The sequence below is a fragment of the Microcaecilia unicolor genome, chromosome 12 (genome assembly GCF_901765095.1).
Source record: "Microcaecilia unicolor chromosome 12, aMicUni1.1, whole genome shotgun sequence".
Classification (NCBI taxonomy): Eukaryota; Metazoa; Chordata; class Amphibia; order Gymnophiona; family Siphonopidae; genus Microcaecilia; species Microcaecilia unicolor.
This window is the reverse complement of record NC_044042.1, coordinates 25,644,535-25,662,665: the sequence shown is the minus strand read 5'-3', so window position 1 is coordinate 25,662,665 and position 18,131 is coordinate 25,644,535. Positions and strand designations below refer to the sequence as shown.

General features: G+C 45.9%; 1 protein-coding gene across 1 annotated transcript in view; it reads left to right on the top strand.

Annotated features, from left to right (window-relative positions):
• Positions 1 to 18,131, top strand: part of CELSR2 (cadherin EGF LAG seven-pass G-type receptor 2) — a 240,141-nt gene that overhangs the window by 129,459 nt on the left and 92,551 nt on the right. Inside the window, exons 6-8 of the mRNA XM_030221921.1 lie at positions 10,121 to 10,278; positions 11,772 to 11,935; positions 15,944 to 16,069. Coding sequence (XP_030077781.1) covers positions 10,121 to 10,278; positions 11,772 to 11,935; positions 15,944 to 16,069 — 448 coding nt within the window. The remainder of the gene's footprint in view (positions 1 to 10,120; positions 10,279 to 11,771; positions 11,936 to 15,943; positions 16,070 to 18,131) is intronic.

The following is an 18,131-nucleotide window of genomic DNA, read 5'->3' as shown; positions in this document are numbered from 1 at the left end:
CACTAGCAACATTCCATGTAGAAGGCTGCGCAGGCTTCTGTTTCTTGCAGATCACCTACGCGGCCACATTGGTGATCTGCAAGGGCCAACTTCTACATGGAATGCTGCTAGTGGAATAGCAACATTCCATGTAGAATCTCAAATAGTAGCAACAGTGGAGGAGTGGCCTAGTGGTTAGGGTGGTGGACTTTGTTCCTGGGGAACTGAGGAACTGAGTTCGATTCCCACTTCAGGCACAGGCAGCTCCTTGTGACTCTGGGCAAGTCACTTAACTCTCCATTGCCCCATGTAAGCCGCATTGAGCCTGCCATGAGTGGGAAAGCGCAGGGTACAAATGTAACAAAAATAAAATAGATACTATTGGAGATTCTACATGGAATGTTGCTACTATTGGAGATTCTGTTGCTACTATTGCCCACTTATGCTACTATTGCAGATTCTACATGGAATGTTGCTTCTATTGGAGATTCTGTTGCTACTATTGCAGATTCTACATGGAATGTTGCTACTATTGGAGATTCTACATGGAATATTGCTATTCCACTAGCAACATTCCATGTAGAAGGCTGCGCAGGCTTCTGTTTCTGTGAGTCTGACATCCTGCATGTACGTGCAGGACGTCAGACTCACAGAAGCAGAAGCCTGCGCGACCACATTGGTGATCTACAAGGGCCGACTTCTACATGGAATGTTGCTGAGGAACTGAGTTTGATTCCCACTTCAGGCACAGGCAGCTCCTTGTGACTCTGGGCAAGTCACTTAACCCTCCATTGCCCCATGTAAGCCGCATTGAGCCTGCCATGAGTGGGAAAGCGCAGGGTACAAATGTAACAAAAATAAAATAGATACTATTGGAGATTCTACATGGAATGTTGCTATTCCACTAGCAGTCACAAAAAAGAGGGAAAACAGCATACAAAAGCAACCAAACAAAGTAAACACTGGGCCTTCAGGAATGAGAAAAATGCAGTCCTTTATTTATGATGAAAACCCGACACGGACCGTGTTTCGGCGTACAAACGCCTGCATCAGGGGTCAAAGAGCTCTTCTAGGTCAGCTAATTAGCTAGTTGATAAAGATGATAAACAATCAGGTTATATTCCCCAATGTTTGAACAGCTCGTAAATAGAACGCCTTCAGCTGCATAAACCTCCTTGTGACTCTGGGCAAGTCACTTAACCCTCCATTGCCTCATGTAAGCCACATTGAGCCTGTCATGAGTGGGAAAGCGCAGGGTAAAAATAAAAATAAATAAATACCTGGCAAGATCCCCAAAAAGCAAGATCCCCAAAAAGCTCAATACATTTTATGCTGCTTATCTCAGAAATAAGCAGTGGATTTTCCCCAAGTCATTTTAATAATGGTCTATGGACTTTTCCTTTAGGAAGCCATCCAAACCTTTTCTTAAACCCCGCTAGGCTAACCACCTTTACCACATTCTCTGGCAACAAATTCCAGAGTTTAATTACACGTTCAGTGAAGAAAAGTTTTCTCCAATCCATTTTAAATTTGCTACTTTGTAGTTCATCGCATGCCCCCTAGTCCTAGTATTTTTGGAAAGATTCACGTCTACCTGTTCAACTCCACTCATTATTTTATAGACCTCTGTCATATCTCCCCTCAGCCGTCTTTTCTCCAAGCTGAAGAGCCCTAGACACTTCAGCCTTTCCTCATAGGAAAGTCATCCCATCCCCTTTATCATTTTCGTCACCCTTCTCTAATTCCACGATCTTTTTGGAGATGCGGTGACCAGAACTGAACACAAAATTCGAGGTGCGGTCGCACCATGGACCGATACAAAGGCATTATAACGTCCTCACTTTTGTGAAAGTGAAGGGGGGGGGGGGGAAGGATGAAGGGAGGGAACATGGAAAGAAGAGAAAAGGGATGCAGAGAGGGAAGGGATGAAAATCTTGGAAAGGGCCAGAAGAGGGAAGAGAAGTGGGTAGAAACAGAGGGAGAAACAAGGAGATACTTTTTTCCTTTCTAACTATTAATCACTCATCTGCAGAGTTTCTGACTCTAAATGTTACTTCTCTTTGGAGGGTCTGTGCAGAGAATTTCAAAGACATTTCTGGCCTGCTGTGTGGGGCCCCCATTGCTCTAGGAAGGTGGAGAGGAAAGCGATGAGGCGAGACTCACTTATTCTTTTCCAGCCAAGAGAATGAAAGGGGTGAAAACATGGGAACTTATTGAACAGGATGGAGCTTACTCAGAGCCTGGGGAGTAATGCCCAGACCTGTTGTCATGACCACGCCTCTGGTGAAAAACAATGGTCCTTGGACCTCCTGTCCTCCTCCTCCTTTCTCTTCATGTGTCTTTGGGTTGGCTGCCAGCATTCACGCTTTTATTAGACCCCTTTCTATGTTTGCTGATCAGGTTGCTTTAAATACTGCCCCCTCCTCATCTCCTTTATCCCGCTTCTTTATTGGCTTAATTCACCACAAATACATGCTCACCAATCACCTGTCTCCAACTGTCAAGGGACCTCTCAACCCCACCTCCCGCCATGCTCTCTATGGACTAGAATCTTTCTCTGCCTTTGCTAATATTTCATTTTTTCAGCTTGCCCCTTTTCCCTGTTTTCATTCTCCTCTCTTCATTCTCTCTGGTTCCTCTCTCATCCTCTTGCTATGTCCGCTTACTCTTTCTGTAGGAATGCCTGGGAAAGGGCCATTTTCAAAAGAGTTTCCCTGGGAAGAATCAGGTGTTGCTTAGTTAGGCTGAACATTACCCCTCCCCCCTCCACAAGTTAAAGTGCATATGCTGTTTTTCAGCGTGGGTACTGTAGAGAGGCAGGGCAGGAGGAATCGACAGATACCATTCGGTGATGCCATTTTGAAAACCTGTGAGTACTAAAGTAATGGCAGCAACTTTCATCCTGGTATTTTCAAAGAGAAGCTCCTTGGGGAGTTTCCATCTTGTGTTTGGCCACCAGGCTTGCACGCTGCGGTGCCAACATTGTGCCGCGTGCACCTGGCTGCATGTTCATCTTTGTAATTTTTTATTGGCACATGTGTGGACTGTTTCATGTATACATTTACTGGCTGTGGAAAATGAACTGGATAACATAAAGGTTAAGCATACAGCAGATATTTCTTCACTCTGCGTGCAATTAAACTCTGGAATAGTGTAAAAGCAGTTAGCTTAGCAGGGTTTAAAAAAGGTTTGGCTAATTTCCCAACAGAAAAGTTCATAATCCATTATTAAAATGGACTTGGGAAAATCCACTGCTTATTTCTAGGCTAAGTATCATAAAATCTGTTTTACTGTTTTGGGATCTTGCTAGGTACTTGTGACCTGGATTAGCCATTGTTGGAAACAGGGCTTGATGGACCTTTGGTCTGTCCCAGTAAGGCAACACTTATGTTCTTATGAGTCTATACATGTACCACGGAATCAGTGCAAAGGAAAAGAACAGCAGAAGGAGGTGGTAGCTGGAACATACATACCCCCTCCCATGTGCTTTTACATGCGTCCTCAATAGCGCATACATTCTCTTTCACAAATTTATTATTTTTATTTATTTATTAGGATTTATTTACTGCCTTTTTGAAGGAATTCATTCAAGACGGTGTACAGTAAGACTACATCAAACATGAGCAATAGGCAATTACAGCAGTAAAAATATTCAAATACCAATACAAAGTATGGCGTAGTATACTACTTACAATGTCAACACAATACGTAATAGAACATTTTAATTGGTAGTGAAAGGTAAGGCAAAGTTGTGACATGCAGATGGGTAAGAAAGTAGGAAGAGTTAGAAAGTAAGGTGACTGATTTGAAGAAAGTTGCACATGAGGTCAGAGAGATGGTTAAATATTATCCCAGCTACAGTAGGAGCGGATAAACATGTCCCGCTGCAGTATCTGTAGCCCAAGCCACTCCCTGCGTGTGTGAGTGAGACTAACGGTAGTTACTTCTTCCATTTACACCTGCTCTAATGATACTGCAAATCTGTGCATGTTCACACATATTGCGTTATAAAAATAGACGTGTATGTTCCAACTCTGCTGCAGCAGTACCCAAACTCAATCCCCACTAGGCTATTCCTCCTCTCCTGCTGATTTAAGACATTTATGCATTTTTGGACAGATATCAGTTTCATCCTCCTTTCAGATGCTGTTTCAGCTGCTAAATCGTACCAGCCTATGACAGTACACACCAACCCACCAATGTTTGAAAACACAAAAAGGAGAGCTGATGGAAGAAAAATTATATTAAATTCATCTAGTACTTACATAGTAACATAGTAGATGACGGCAGAAAAAGACCTGCATGGTCCATCCAGTCTGCCCAAGACAAACTCATATGTGTATACCTTACCTTGAATTTGTACCTGTCCTTTTCAGGGCACAGACCGTATAAGTCTGCCCAGCAGTATTTCCCGCCTCCCAACCACTAGTCCCGCCTCCCATCACCGGCTCTGGTACAGACCGTATAAGTCTGCCCTCCCCTATCCTCGCCTCCCAACCACCACCCCCTCTTCCCCCCAACTGCTCCGCCACCCAATTTCAGCTAAGCTTCTGAGGATCCATTCCTTCTGCACAGGATTCCTCTATGCATATCCCACGCATGTTTGAACTCCATTACCGTTTTCATCTCCACCACCTCCCGCGGGAGGGCATTCCAAGCGTGCTTATACAGCACTTTGCATTCCCATAAGGAGCCTACGTTTTTCAGGGTTCGATGCCTTGGAACTGTGTCCATCTTGGCTCAAACACCACGTAATATATTTCTTGACACTTTGAACTGTGGGAAACTGTCTGAAGGGGAGTGGGCAGAGGGAGCCAGGCCATTACCACTGGCACACCTGGTAGCAGGGGCGTAGCCAGACCTCAGCAGGATGGGGGTCCAGAGCCCAAGGTGGGGGGGGGGGCACATTTTAGCCCGCTTCCCCCAGCCGCCGCTCCTCCCCTGCCACTTTCGACCCTCCCCCACCACTGCTGCAAGGTACTTGCTGGCGGGGGGTCCCCATATGGCTCCAGAAAAAGGAGAACAGATTGAGCCAGTCTGAGTTTTACTTCCATTGCTTTCAATGGAAGCAAAACCTGGATTGGATCAATGTGTCCTCTTTTTCTAGAGCCATATGGTAACCCTAGGCAGGACTAAATCTGTGAGGGCCCATGCCCGTGTGGCCTCACCTAGCTATGCCCCTGCCTGGTAGTAGTGAGGCACTTTGCCAAGTTCACCTACAGAACCAGTGCTTGAAATCATGCAGTAAAGGGTTCAGTCACCTTCTAAGTAGGGTTACCAAGTGGATCTAGATTTGCCCTGTTGTATGCAGGGACTTGTAGTTCTGATTTCCCCAATGCATTCCCTAAGAAAGGTAAGACTACAAATCCCTGCATGCAGTGGAGTAAACCCCAGGACCGGATCTACCCTGCCCTGTCATGTGAATCTGGATCTAGTTGATAACCTTACTTTCAAGGCACATGTAAAAAAAAAAAACCTGAAAGTTGTTTGAGTCAGAAACATAATTCACAAATTATTTTGCTAGTATGTGCTTTTGTGGTGCGTTTCATCAGTGAAGATGTCTGTTGCCTTACTTTGGGGGCCCTTTCCATGGATGGATTTTTCTGAAATTGGGCAGGGGAGTCGCCATCTGAGGAGCCGATGCTGCAACTTTGCTTATAGCGATGTCTGAATACTTAGCTCTCGACTTCCTAATGCAAGAATAATGTCAAAGTTTTGCTCCTCGATACAGTAACTAAATAACATTCAAATTGATCCGCGCAGAAAATGTGCGCTGACATCAGAGTCATGCACATGAGGGGGGGGGGGGGGTTCTGTGCAAGCAGCAGCTGTATCTTGCACACAATTCTGCAGTCGGAGCTGCATGTGCACACTTGCTGCAGTGCTCTTCTGTGCATAAACTGATACAATTTGACCAGATCTATGTCTCCCCACAGTTCAACTTGCATATTCTCTTTTTACCAGCTCACCTCCCACCACGTGCTAAAACTGTTGCCGATCCTTTTGCTCACAGTAAAGGGAAGAAGAAACAGGCAGGACATCCTCACTAATGCAACCACAGAAATTCCAAGCTAAGGGGCCCTTTTACTAAGCCATGTAGGCGCCTACATGCGCCAACGTGCATCAGTGTGGAATTAACTCCCGCGTGGCCCAGGCGGTAATTTCATTTTTTACGCACTTCCACTACGCGCACCGGAAAGTAATTTTATTTTCCGATGCATGGCGGTAATCGGCATTCGAACGCATATTGGACCATTACTGCCTGGTTAACGCGTGAGACCTTACTGCTAAGTGTATGGGTAGCGGTAAGGTCTGAGACCCAAAATGGACGCGTGTCAATTTTCATTATGCCGCATGTCCATTCCCCCCCCCCCCCCCCCCCCCCCCCCCCCCGCATTTTTTTACAGGTACTCCGGAAAAATGGATCTGCGCGCATCCAAAACACTCACCGACACTAGCACAGGTCACACTTTTCAGCGCAACTTAGTAAAAGGACCCCTAACGTTTTACACCTCCTCAAATCTGATGTTAAAGCCCGTGTTGTGCTCTGCCTCTTGGTCTTTTGTGCACTTCTCTGAGCCTCATTACCATGGATTTAAATGCTCTTTGCACTGGTGTGTGTGTTTGGCTCTGTACATAGCTTGCGTGCAAAACCCACTTTTACATAGGGTGCCCACAAAATTGTGCACTACAGCAGACTGACAGTGCAAAGCCTGGCGTGCTTTACTGCATGGATCTCATTCATACCCATTCAAGGAGAGCAAGGCTCAGTGGGCGTGTCAGTCTGATGGTGACTTCATTGGAGAGGAATTCCTTTATCCCCTATTGATTTATTCTAAGCTGCCTGCCACATCAAAAAGCTGGGGAGGAGGGAGGTTTACAGCACCTGTTGGAAGGAGGAGGGTTAGAATCCATCTTCCTGTGTATTTGTTGTTACCTACAAGTGTTATCTGAGGACACCCATATTGTGTCCAGAATAAATGATCCCTCACCCCACACAATACGGTATTAATTGGCTTCCAGAGGATCTGGTGGGGTTTGAAAGCTCCCAACACAGGAGAATGAGAGGTGCCTGAACATCACCAGAAGCCTGGCCAGTAGGACCATAGTTGTTTGCATTTGGGAACAGTTTTATTGTTTTGTAAATTGTTTAACTCTTTTTTTTTTTTTTAACAAAAAACAAACCAAGAAGGCTGGAACACAAAGCCACGGAGGCATTTGGAGCTGATAGAGGGGTCCTTTTACTAAGGTGCACTGAAAAATGGCCTTCGCTAGTGTAGACGTGTACATAAGTAATGCCACACTGGGAAAAGACCAAGGGTCCATCGAGCCCAGCATCCTGTCCACGACAGCGGCCAATCCAGGCCAAGGGCACCTGGCGAGCTTCCCAAACGGACGAACATTCTATACATGTTATTCTTGGAATTGTGGATCTGGGTGTGTGCAGAATCATTTTTCAGCGCACCTGCAAGAAATGCCTTTTTAAAATTTTTGCCGAAAATGGACGTGCGGCAAAATGAAAATTGCTGCGTGTCCATTTTGGGTCTGAGACCTTTCTGCCAGCCATTAACCTAGCCGTCAAGTCTCACATGGTAACCGGGCGGTAATGCACTACACGCGCCAAAAATGAAATTACTGCAAGGGCCGTGATAACTCCATTTTGGCGCACGTTGGGCGCATGTAGATTCTTACGCGGCTTAGTAAAAGGGCCCCAGAGACTCTAAGACAGCCTTGGGAGCTATTCTTGGCCGGTTAAATAGCGTTAAATATTGGCCGGATTCCCTTTTGGGATTTCCGTTTTTTCCTGAGAATGTTGTAATGTGTTCTCAAAAATTGCAAATAACAATTAAAATAAAAGTAAACACGTATCTGCACAAGCTCAGTTGGGCCATTAGCATCTGCCTGACATCAGGTGTAACTGCCTGAGCCTGCTTACCAGTGGGTTATCTTTATAAACGGATGCAGGCTATGTGCCTCTGGATCTTTTATAAAATAATTAATGCAAGATAGACAGTGGCTAAACAGCCCAATAAGCAGCCAATGAAGAGTTCTTTTCAATCCACTAGGGGTGAAATGGCAGTGATCTGGGCCCCTGGGCAATAAAGGTCATTGGCATAGCCGCCGAGAGGGGGGGGGCAGGGGGGACAAAATTCCCCGGGCCTCTAAGGGGGGCCTGGTGCCGCAGTCCCACCCACCCTCCGTCGTCGACCGTCTGCCCCCTGCATTGAAATCGCAGTCTCATCTCCGTGAAAGCAGCGCTGCAGGCAGCAGAACGCCTCCTTTCGGCCCTCCTTCCCTCACTGTGTCCCGCCCTCGTCTGACGTAACTTCCGTGAGGGCGGGACACAGGAAGGGAAGGAGGGCCGAAGGAAGGCGTTCTGCTGCCTGCAGCGCTGCTTTCACGGAGGTGATACTGCGATTCCAATGCAGGGGGCCCGGCCCAGTGGCGGACGGAGGGGGAGGAGCGGTGGCGGCGACCTCGGGGGGGTGGAGGGGGAGCAGTGGCTGCGGCAATCTCGGGGAGATGGAGGGGGAGCGGCGAGGGCGGCAAGGGCGGGGCCTCGGGGGCAGCCTTGCCCCGGGCCCAGCCCAGTCTCTCGGCGGCCCTGGTCATTAGGCCCCCCTCGGCCACTGCCCGCTGCACTCCCACCACTGCAGTGCTTGCAACCCCCCCACACTGCCACATTGCCACCGCCCCCTCCCACACACTACAGCCTTCCCTACCTCCGCAGCTAAAGCTCCCCCGCCCGCACACTAGTCCCCTGAGCCTCAGTGGGCCCTTCCTGGGCCTACCTTGAAGGGCCCTGGTGGCTTCTTCGGGGACAGGAAAGAACCCCACTCTTTCCTGCCCAGTACCCCTATTCTGCCCGGCACTGCTGTGTTTTCAAAATGGCTGCCAAGACTTCCTGTGGTAGTCTCGTAGGTCTCGACAGTCTTGCAGAACTACCGCAGGGAGTCTCAGCAGCCATTTTTAAAACACGGTGGTCGGGCAGAATAGCGGCAGTGGGCAGGAAAGAGTGTTGTTCTACGCCATTAGCTGCCAGTTCACCAACGTATTCTCTATAAGGTTGCCACTGTAATGTTCAGACCTTTTCGTGTAGGATCACCTGACTATCTTTCTTCCCTTACTATCCTGTACTCTCCAGCTAGAATCCTCCGTTTGATCAAAGATCATCGTTTGATTCTCCCAAGTTTTAAGTTCGCCTACTTAGAATCCACCAGGCATTGTGCTTTTTTTTTTTGTTCTCTCGCCCCCACATCTGGAACAATCTCCCACTGGCCCCTTTGTAGTATTTACCACCTCCTTCAAGTAGTTCAAAGTTGAACTAAAGACTTGGTTATTTTTACAGGCTTTTGGAGTACCATTTGCTTAAAGGTGTGTCGTATTTATATGGCGTTTGCCCTGCCTCAACATGCTGTCTTTCCCCACCTACTGCTTATGCTTTACCTCTGTGAATATTTGCACTTCCTATCAGAAAACGTAATTCCTTTTCTTTTTCTATTTGTATCTTGTACACCGCTTAGTCCTGCAAAGTTAGTCAAAGCATTATGGAAAGCATGAATAAACTATAAACTACCATGGACATGTTTGAAATACCATGTTTTCACTTTTTGTAACCCACAGATTATACACGATTTTACATGTTTTTTGCAAGAAGTGCGGGGTACTGCGAGTTATACCCAAATTTATTTACAAAATCAGTGCTTTTCAATAGGAGTAATATACAATTTTACATTTTATTGCAATGGGTGTGGGGTATATACAATTTTAATTACAAAATGTGCTCTTTTCTGTGGGGTATACACGTGTGAGGCCGGGTTATATACGTGAAAATACAATATAATTTGCAACTTCATTCCTTGGGTAGAGTTTGCTTTAAGGTCAGGGACCATCTCACCCAGGGCTACCAAATGACTCCAGATTCCTTCAGGAGAAGCCAGAGTCTGTCTTGGGTTCGATTAGGCCTCCACACACATGGAGCAGGGCAAAACGAGGACTGGCTCAGCCTGGAAAAGGTGGTGGGGAGGGGGGGGGGGGATGGAATCATCTGGTCATCTTGTGAAGGGTATCTCCTGTTTTTTCTTTTGTGTACCAGCACTCCCTTATCACTTAACTGCTTTTGTGATCCTTCTTCTCACAGCCCATCATTGGAAAGTCCGGAGTCCCACAGGGGCCCTCAGACCAGAAGGTTGCTGTAGTAACAGTGGATGACTGTGACACGGCAGTTGCTCTGCAGTTTGGGGACAAGCTGGGGAGCTATTCCTGCTCGGCGCAAGGGATGCAGTCAGGCAGCAAGAAGTAAGAGCCTGGCAAAGGGCTTCTCAGCTCTTTCAAGGGATTTCTTTGCTGCGGCTTTGTGCCAGGCTTTGAATCCCTCAAGGACTCCCCTCTCAAGCTCTCTCTGTCTCCTTAACAAAAATTGCAGTGTGAATCTGATGCCCTTTGGGTAATGCATGCATCTTCTGATTTGCAAGTTCTAACCCTGGGCAGGCCAGCACTGAACAGAGACCCAAATGTAAACAGTACACGAGGCAACCAGTGTTTCATTCCCACCAGGGTGTTTTCTCACACCAAATTCATAGAAAAGCGAATCACTCTTTAAATAATGAAGTCTACATTTCTTGGCAGCTGAAGAGTGTTTTTATGCTGCCTGCCATATCCTTCCATTTCTTCTGGGTTCTTTTATTTGATGCCTTAATTTTATTCAGCTCGAGTGTGTTAGAGCTTTGTAATGCAGGAGATGTAGAACTGAGTCATCCTCAGCTAGTCCGCGTGTCTCAGACATCCCCCAGATTAGTGTGGGTTGCAGTTTATTAGCAATGACAAAGTTATACTGCTTGAAGCTAGGTCCGTCAGAAGAAACAGGTTCTTTTCTAGTTGAAAAGATGTTCAAGAATAAGGAGCCATGATTTGAGAAAGGAAGGAGGAAAACTCAAGGAGTAACGGAGGGAAGTACTTCTTCACAGCAAGGGTGGTGGGTGCATAGACCACTCTACCAGTGGAGATGGCAGGTTGGAATTGCAGAACATGCAGGATAAGCAGGGAAGACCCTTACCTAGGGGGGGGGGGGGGGTTGGAACTGGAGATCAAACAGGGTCTACGACAGGGGTGTCAAACAGTTTGGTGTTAAGGATAGCTCTAATACATGTAACATAGTATATAACGGCAGAAAAAGACCTGCACGGTCCATCCAGTCTGCCCAACAAGATAACTCATATGTGTACTTTTTGTGTATACCCTACTTTGATTTGTACCTGTGCTCTTCAGGGCACAGACCGTATAAGTCTGCCCAGCACTATCCCCGCCTCCCAACCACCAGCCCCGCCTCCCGATCTTGACTAAGCTCCTGAGGATCCATTCCTTCTGCACAGGATTCCTTTATGCTTATCCCACGCATGTTTGAATTCCGTGACCGTTTTCATTTCCACCACCTCCCGCGGGATAAGCAGGGAAGACCCTTACCTGGGGGGGGGGGGGGGGGGTTTGGAACTGGAGATCAAACAGGGTCTACGACAGGGGTATCAAACAGTTTGGTTTTAAGGATAGCTCTAATACATGTGCATGAGATACATTGCCTAAAATTGAGGCAGTGCATGTGGATACATCTCATGTGTATCCCATTAGGGATATCCTAAAAACATGACTGATTTGAAGCCCTCTAAGAGTGCAGTTTGACACCCCTGGCAGAGAATATGGGCAAGTGGAATGGGCTGTATGATGAGTATCTGCTGTCACGTTTCCATTTCTGAGAAGACAACCTTGGATTTCCACGTGTGTCCTGCTTTCTCTAGGTCCTTGGATTTGACAGGCCCATTACTCCTTGGAGGTGTTCCGAACCTGCCAGAGAATTTCCCCATCCAAAACCGGCAGTTTGTGGGCTGTATGAAAAACCTACTGATCGATAACCAGCAGGTGGACATGGCAGACTTCATTGCCAACAATGGGACTGTTGCAGGTATTACTGCTGTTTTCCTTTTCACTTTCTGGGGGAGGGGTAGTGGCGCACCAGTGGTTCTTTCCAAACTCATCATCTGGCAAGAATTATCCAAGATGCACATGAGGTTTACGGACTACACAAGGTCCTTCTTTCAATGTGACTCACGCAGGCGTCTCAAGGAGGGACCTCCAGGGTCTGGAAAGCTCAGCTACGTCATTTCTGGATAATTCTGCCTTGGTTCAAGATCAAGGATAATTCTGCTGACATACCCTTATCAAAAGAAGACATGTTTTATTAAAGCCCTATCAGTGGACACTGTTATTTCAATAAGTCATTCAGATGTTCCATTCTAACGTATCATGTGACTTGACCTTCAGTCAATGGAACCAAGACTCCCTAATTTAACATAGTGGTACCTGTTATTTTAGCGTTATGTAGCTCTCATTTTGTCTACTAGATCTGCACCTTCTGCACCACTAACAAATGAGAGCTACATAACGTGTAGTGTAAGTGTTCTTATAGACTAGGCTCACAGCCCACGTTAAGTGGGTGCCTAATTGTGGTTCCCAGTTACAGAACTGCCTCCTTAATCTTACTAGATCTGCACCTTCTGCACCACTAAGATTAAGGAGGCAGTTCTGTAACTGGGAACCACAAATTAGGCACCCACTTAACGTGGGCTGTGAGCCTAGTCTATAAGAACACTTACACTACACGTTATGTAGCTCTCATTTTGTCAGTGGTGCAGAAGGTGCAGATCTAGTAAAGATTAAGGAGGCAGTTCTGTAACTGGGAACCACAAACTAGGCACCCACGTAACGTGGGCTGTGAGCCTAGTCTATAAGAACACTTACACTACACGTTATGTAGCTCTCATTTTGTCAGTGGTGCAGAAGCTGCAGATCTAGTAAGGATTAAGGAGGCAGTTCTGTAACTGGGAACCACAAATTAGGCACCCACTTAACGTGGGCTGTGAGCCTAGTCTATAAGAACACTTACACTACACGTTATGTAGCTCTCATTTTGTCAGTGGTGCAGAAGGTGCAGATCTAGTAAAGATTAAGGAGGCAGTTCTGTAACTGGGAACCACAAATTAGGCACCCACTTAACGTGGGCTGTGAGCCTAGTCTATAAGAACATTTACACTACACGTTATGTAGCTCTCATTTTGTCAGTGGTGCAGAAGGTGCAGATCTAGTAAAGATTAAGGAGGCAGTTCTGTAACTGGGAACCACAAATTAGGCACCCACTTAACGTGGGCTGTGAGCCTAGTCTATAAGAACACTTACACCTGTAGAATACTAGTATAAATCAGCTTTGGCGTGTCTACATTTAAGCACATGCTTACGCTAGGTCTTTGGCTGGCATAAATGTGAAAAAAAGCAAACAAGGAGAAAAACCCCTACGAATGTATGCAAGTCTCGGGGAATGGAGCAAGGGAGGACCAATTATATTCCAACAAACATACATAAAGTGCTATTTATTAACAAACTATAAAACAATAATTATACAAAATTATACAAAACACCAATAAAATATAAAAACAGTAACCACAATCCCATAAAGGGCACCATCACAATCAATCACACTGAGCATTACCCACCCGACCCATGATCTAAATATAGCACCTTTCACCAGTATGCCCCAATCTCCTCCAGCCCTCCTAGTCCAATCATAATGACCAAAAATAGTAGGACTAGGGGGCAGGCGATGAAACTACAGTGTAGTACATTTAAAACAAATAGAAAAGTTTTCTTCACCCAACGTGTATTTAAACTCTGGAATTCATTGCCGGAGAACGTGGTGAAGGCGGTTAGCTTGGCAGAGTTTAAAAAGGGTTTGGAGGATTTCCTAAAGGACAAGTCCATAGACCGCTACTAAATAGACTTGGGAAAAATCCACAATTTCGGGAATAACATGTATAGAATGTTTGTACGTTTGGGAATCTGCCAGGTGCCCTTGACCTGGATTGGCCGCTGTCGGGGACAGGATGCTGGGCTCGATGGGCCCTTGGTCTTTCCCAGTGTGGCGTTACTTATGTACTTATGTACCCACGACAAATTCTTCTTTATTAACTCTTCTCTTCCTGTATGATTTTCTTTATACAATGCCTCCTTATCTGTAATTTTCGTCATACAATATCGCCTTTTCTACAATATAACAATGATACTGGCATCAATATAACCATGTAACCATCTACTCATAGCATTGCCATATCTCTTATCTGTCTTTGTAAGCCACATTGAACCAGACTTCTCTGGATAATGTGGGATATAAATGTAGTTATAAATAAATAAATTGGTTCCCTGATTCAATTACATACAGAAAAAGGTTTGCAATACACCTAAACATGTTGCCAGACTTGACACAGATCTGGGTTTTGATGATAAATGCCTGCCTCAGGAGTCACAAGATGTAGCCAAGACTGTGTATGATTTGTGTACTGGCAAATATTGTCAGTGAATTGGCATGTAAGAGCCCACTAAGGCTATTTTTTTTTACCACTGTTTGGTAAAAGGGCCCCTAAAATGATAGAATAGCACTAGGCCCATGACTGCCACTTAAACATAAGGCAGGATAACTTTAAGCATGTAAATGGATGGCAACCTGTTAGAGAATGAGGGCTTAAGGCAGTGGTTCCCAAACCTGGCCTTGGAGGCACCCCAGCCAGTCAAATTTTCAGGATATCCACAATGAATATTCATGAGAGAGATTTGCATGCACTGCTTTCTTCTCATGAATATTTATTGTTAATATACTAACACGGGTTAAATTTCTTAATTATCGGTCAATCTAGTCATCTATCACTCTATTATGACCTAATCACCTTTTATCAAAATCAATACTAAATATTATTACAAACACATTACTTTATTCAAATCAAACATAATCACTGGTTAATATTTAACAAACTATTTATACAAGGACTATGTTCTGTATTAACGCCATTGATACTCAATATAGTTCTTCAAACTTTCATAACCTCTTAAAAAATACATCATCACAAAAGTCAGATGACTTATCTTATCTTCATTCCAGACGATAGAATATTAAATGTTCCATCATATAGTTCATTGGTGAGTATCAATCACTAGTCCATTGATAAACAGAAACAGAATCCAAAAGAGAAGAAATACACAATATCCTCGGGATGGGTCAGTATTCTCTGAAACAATGACTCCACTCAAACCGGATCCTTATATCAAGTTTCCTTCACAGCGATGTTTAGTTTCAATCCACATTCATATATATATATATGATTTGAATAAAGTAATGTGTTTGTAATAATATTTAGTATTGATTTTGATAAAAGGTGATTAGGTCATAATAGAGTGATAGATGAATATTTATTGGGGATATACTGTGGAAATATAGAGTGGAGGAGTGGCCTAGTGGTTAAGGTGGTGGACTTTGGTCCTGGCGAACGGAGGAACTGAGTTCGATTCCCGGCACAGGCAGCTCCTTGTGACTCTGGGCAAGTCACTTAACCCTCCATTGCCTACTGCATTGAGCCTGCCATGAATGGGAAAGCGCGGGGTACAAATGTAACAAAAACAACCCTGACTGTCTGGGGTGCCTCCAGGACCAGGTTTGGGAACCACTGGATTAAGGGTATTTTAGCAGCAAAGATTTGCTGAAATTTCTCTGCACAGATGCAAGTCTATTTCTACTGTATCCATGGATATTCAAAAAGAAATCTGGATGTCAGTGCTGCAGAACATATCCAGGTATCTTTATTTGGATACGTCGGCCTACTACATCGCAGTCAACACATCTGGACTAGTGAATATCATTGCTATTCGGCTAAAGTTTAAAGCACCCTGCTACACCTCTGATTTGTCCTCATTTTAAGTGGATACCAAGTTGTCTCCTGAATTTAATCAATGAACTGTTTTGAGCATCAACCTCTTTTTTTTTTTATCTTAAGTGTTCAGTATGGCCGTGACTTATTACATTTGAATTTTAAGATATCATACTCCCTCATCTAAAACAAATGTCTGTTTTTTATCCCTTTGCCCACCCAAGGATGCTCTGCCAAGAGGAACTTCTGTGACAGCAACGCCTGCAGCAATGGGGGTACATGTGTGAACAAATGGGACAGCTTCAGCTGTGAGTGCCCCCTGGGGTACGGAGGCCGGAACTGCCAGCAAGGTATGGACTGATGCTAGAATATATTCCAGTGTTCATGTGTTCAGATTTGTCCACCTGAAACAGAACCATCTCAGCCAGCCCAAGAACAGAAAACAGAACAATTATGTATGCATGGTTGTATCTCCAGGTCAGCAATTAGCAGAGTGAAGGTATCACTAAATATATTCTCAGTGTTGCCAAACTACTACTTATAAGTTACTAGTTGAATGTCTAGATAAAGTAGCTGAAATTTTTCCTGGGTGATTAGAGGATAACGTTTCAGTAATGTCGCTAATTGCTAAGGTGTGCACATAATTCCAAGCACTTAATGCATGTAAAACGTGTTTTACACACAGATAAGAACTTTTATCAAATTACAGCAAGAGTTTGAGTTGAATCATGCTTAGTAGGACACCAGCTGCTTGGAATCTTCCCTAAGAACAAAAGAGAAGCCATGCGGAGTCAGACCAAGGCCCTTGAGCCCAGCATCCTGGGGCGTCTTTTACTAAGGCGCACTTACGTTTTTGGCACTCTAAAATTGTAGGCACGCTAAACCAGTGGCGTAGCCAGTATGGGGCCACGGGGGCCTGGGCCCCCGTAGATTTGCCCCTGGACCCCCCTGCTGATGACCCTTTCGACCCCCCTCCCGCCGCCAACCCGCCGTCGCCTACCTTTGCTGGTGGGGGACCCCAACCCCTGCCAGCTGAGCCGAGGTCCTCTGCTTCCCAATCACACGCAAGGCTTCGTTCTAGTCTGGTGTCCTGCATGTTGTACGTGCAGGACGTCAGACTCACAGAAACAGAACGAAGCCTTGCGCCGGAGGAAGAGGACCTCGTTGGCTGATCTGCAAGGCTTCGTTCTGTTCCTGTGAGTCTGACGTCCTGCACGTACAACGTGCAGGACGTCAGACTAGAACGAAGCCTTGCGCGGGATTGGAAAGAAGAGGACCTCGGCTCGGCTGGCGGGGGTTGGGGTCCCCCGCCGGCAAAGGTAGGCAACGGCGGGTTGGCGGCGGGAGGGGGGATCAAGAGGGTCATCGGCAGGGGGGGTCAAAGTTGGTGGCGGGGGTTCGGCAGAGGCGGGGGGATCAAAGTTGGTGGGGGGGGGGGTCAGCAATAGCGAGGGGGGGTCGGCGGCGCCAGGGGGGGGGCTAAAATGTGCCCCCTCACCTCGGGCTCTGTATATGCATAAATCATTTGGAAATAAAGCAGGGACTCAAAAGCTGGGTGAGATTAGAACACAGGACTCAGCAAGCAGGAGCATAGGAACTAGCAAGGCTGGAACTTAGGAACGAGTGAGACTGGAATTCAGGAATGAGCAAGGCTGGAACTCAGGAACAAGTGAGGCTGGAATTCAGGAACGAGCAAAACTGGAATGCAGGAACTAGCAATGCTGGAACTCAGGACCAAGCAAGGCAGGAACGAGCAAGGCTGGAACTCAGGAACAAGTGAGGCTGGAATTCAGGAACTAGCAAGGCTGGAACTCAGGAACGAGCAAAACTGGAATGCAGGAACTAGCAATGCTGGAACTCAGGACCAAGCAAGGCAGGAACGAGCAAGGCTGGAACTCAGGAACGAGCAAGGCTGGAAGAGGGTCTGTGGTACCGTGAAATATGCTCAGACCCTTGACGTCATCATGGACGTGCCCCTGGAGGTTCCTTCCAATAGCCCAATAAACTAAGGTGCGCAGCTGATAGGGGGGGCGGGGAGAGCAGCTGTCCCACAGCTGCCCTGAATGGAGTGGAAAGCCTTGGATCAAAGAAGTCATAGTAAGACTGTGACACTCTGGATGTGCTACAAATCTGAGCGTTGTTCTGCAAGACATGCGCTTTTGGCCACAGTGAGAGAAAGTGTTCCTGGAGGTTAACATTAACAACACTACTTGTATTCCACGATATACCTTGCGGTTCAGTGCAGATCACACTACAATAAAGCTTGATATTTCCAGGAAATACATCATTTATCCACATAAACCTGTACAATTCCTATCTTTAATCAGAAGAGTTCAAAACGTCTTTCCTGAATAAATAGGTTTTAACTTGTTTTCGAAAAGAAAAGTAATTTGTAGCGGAAAGCAGAGAAGT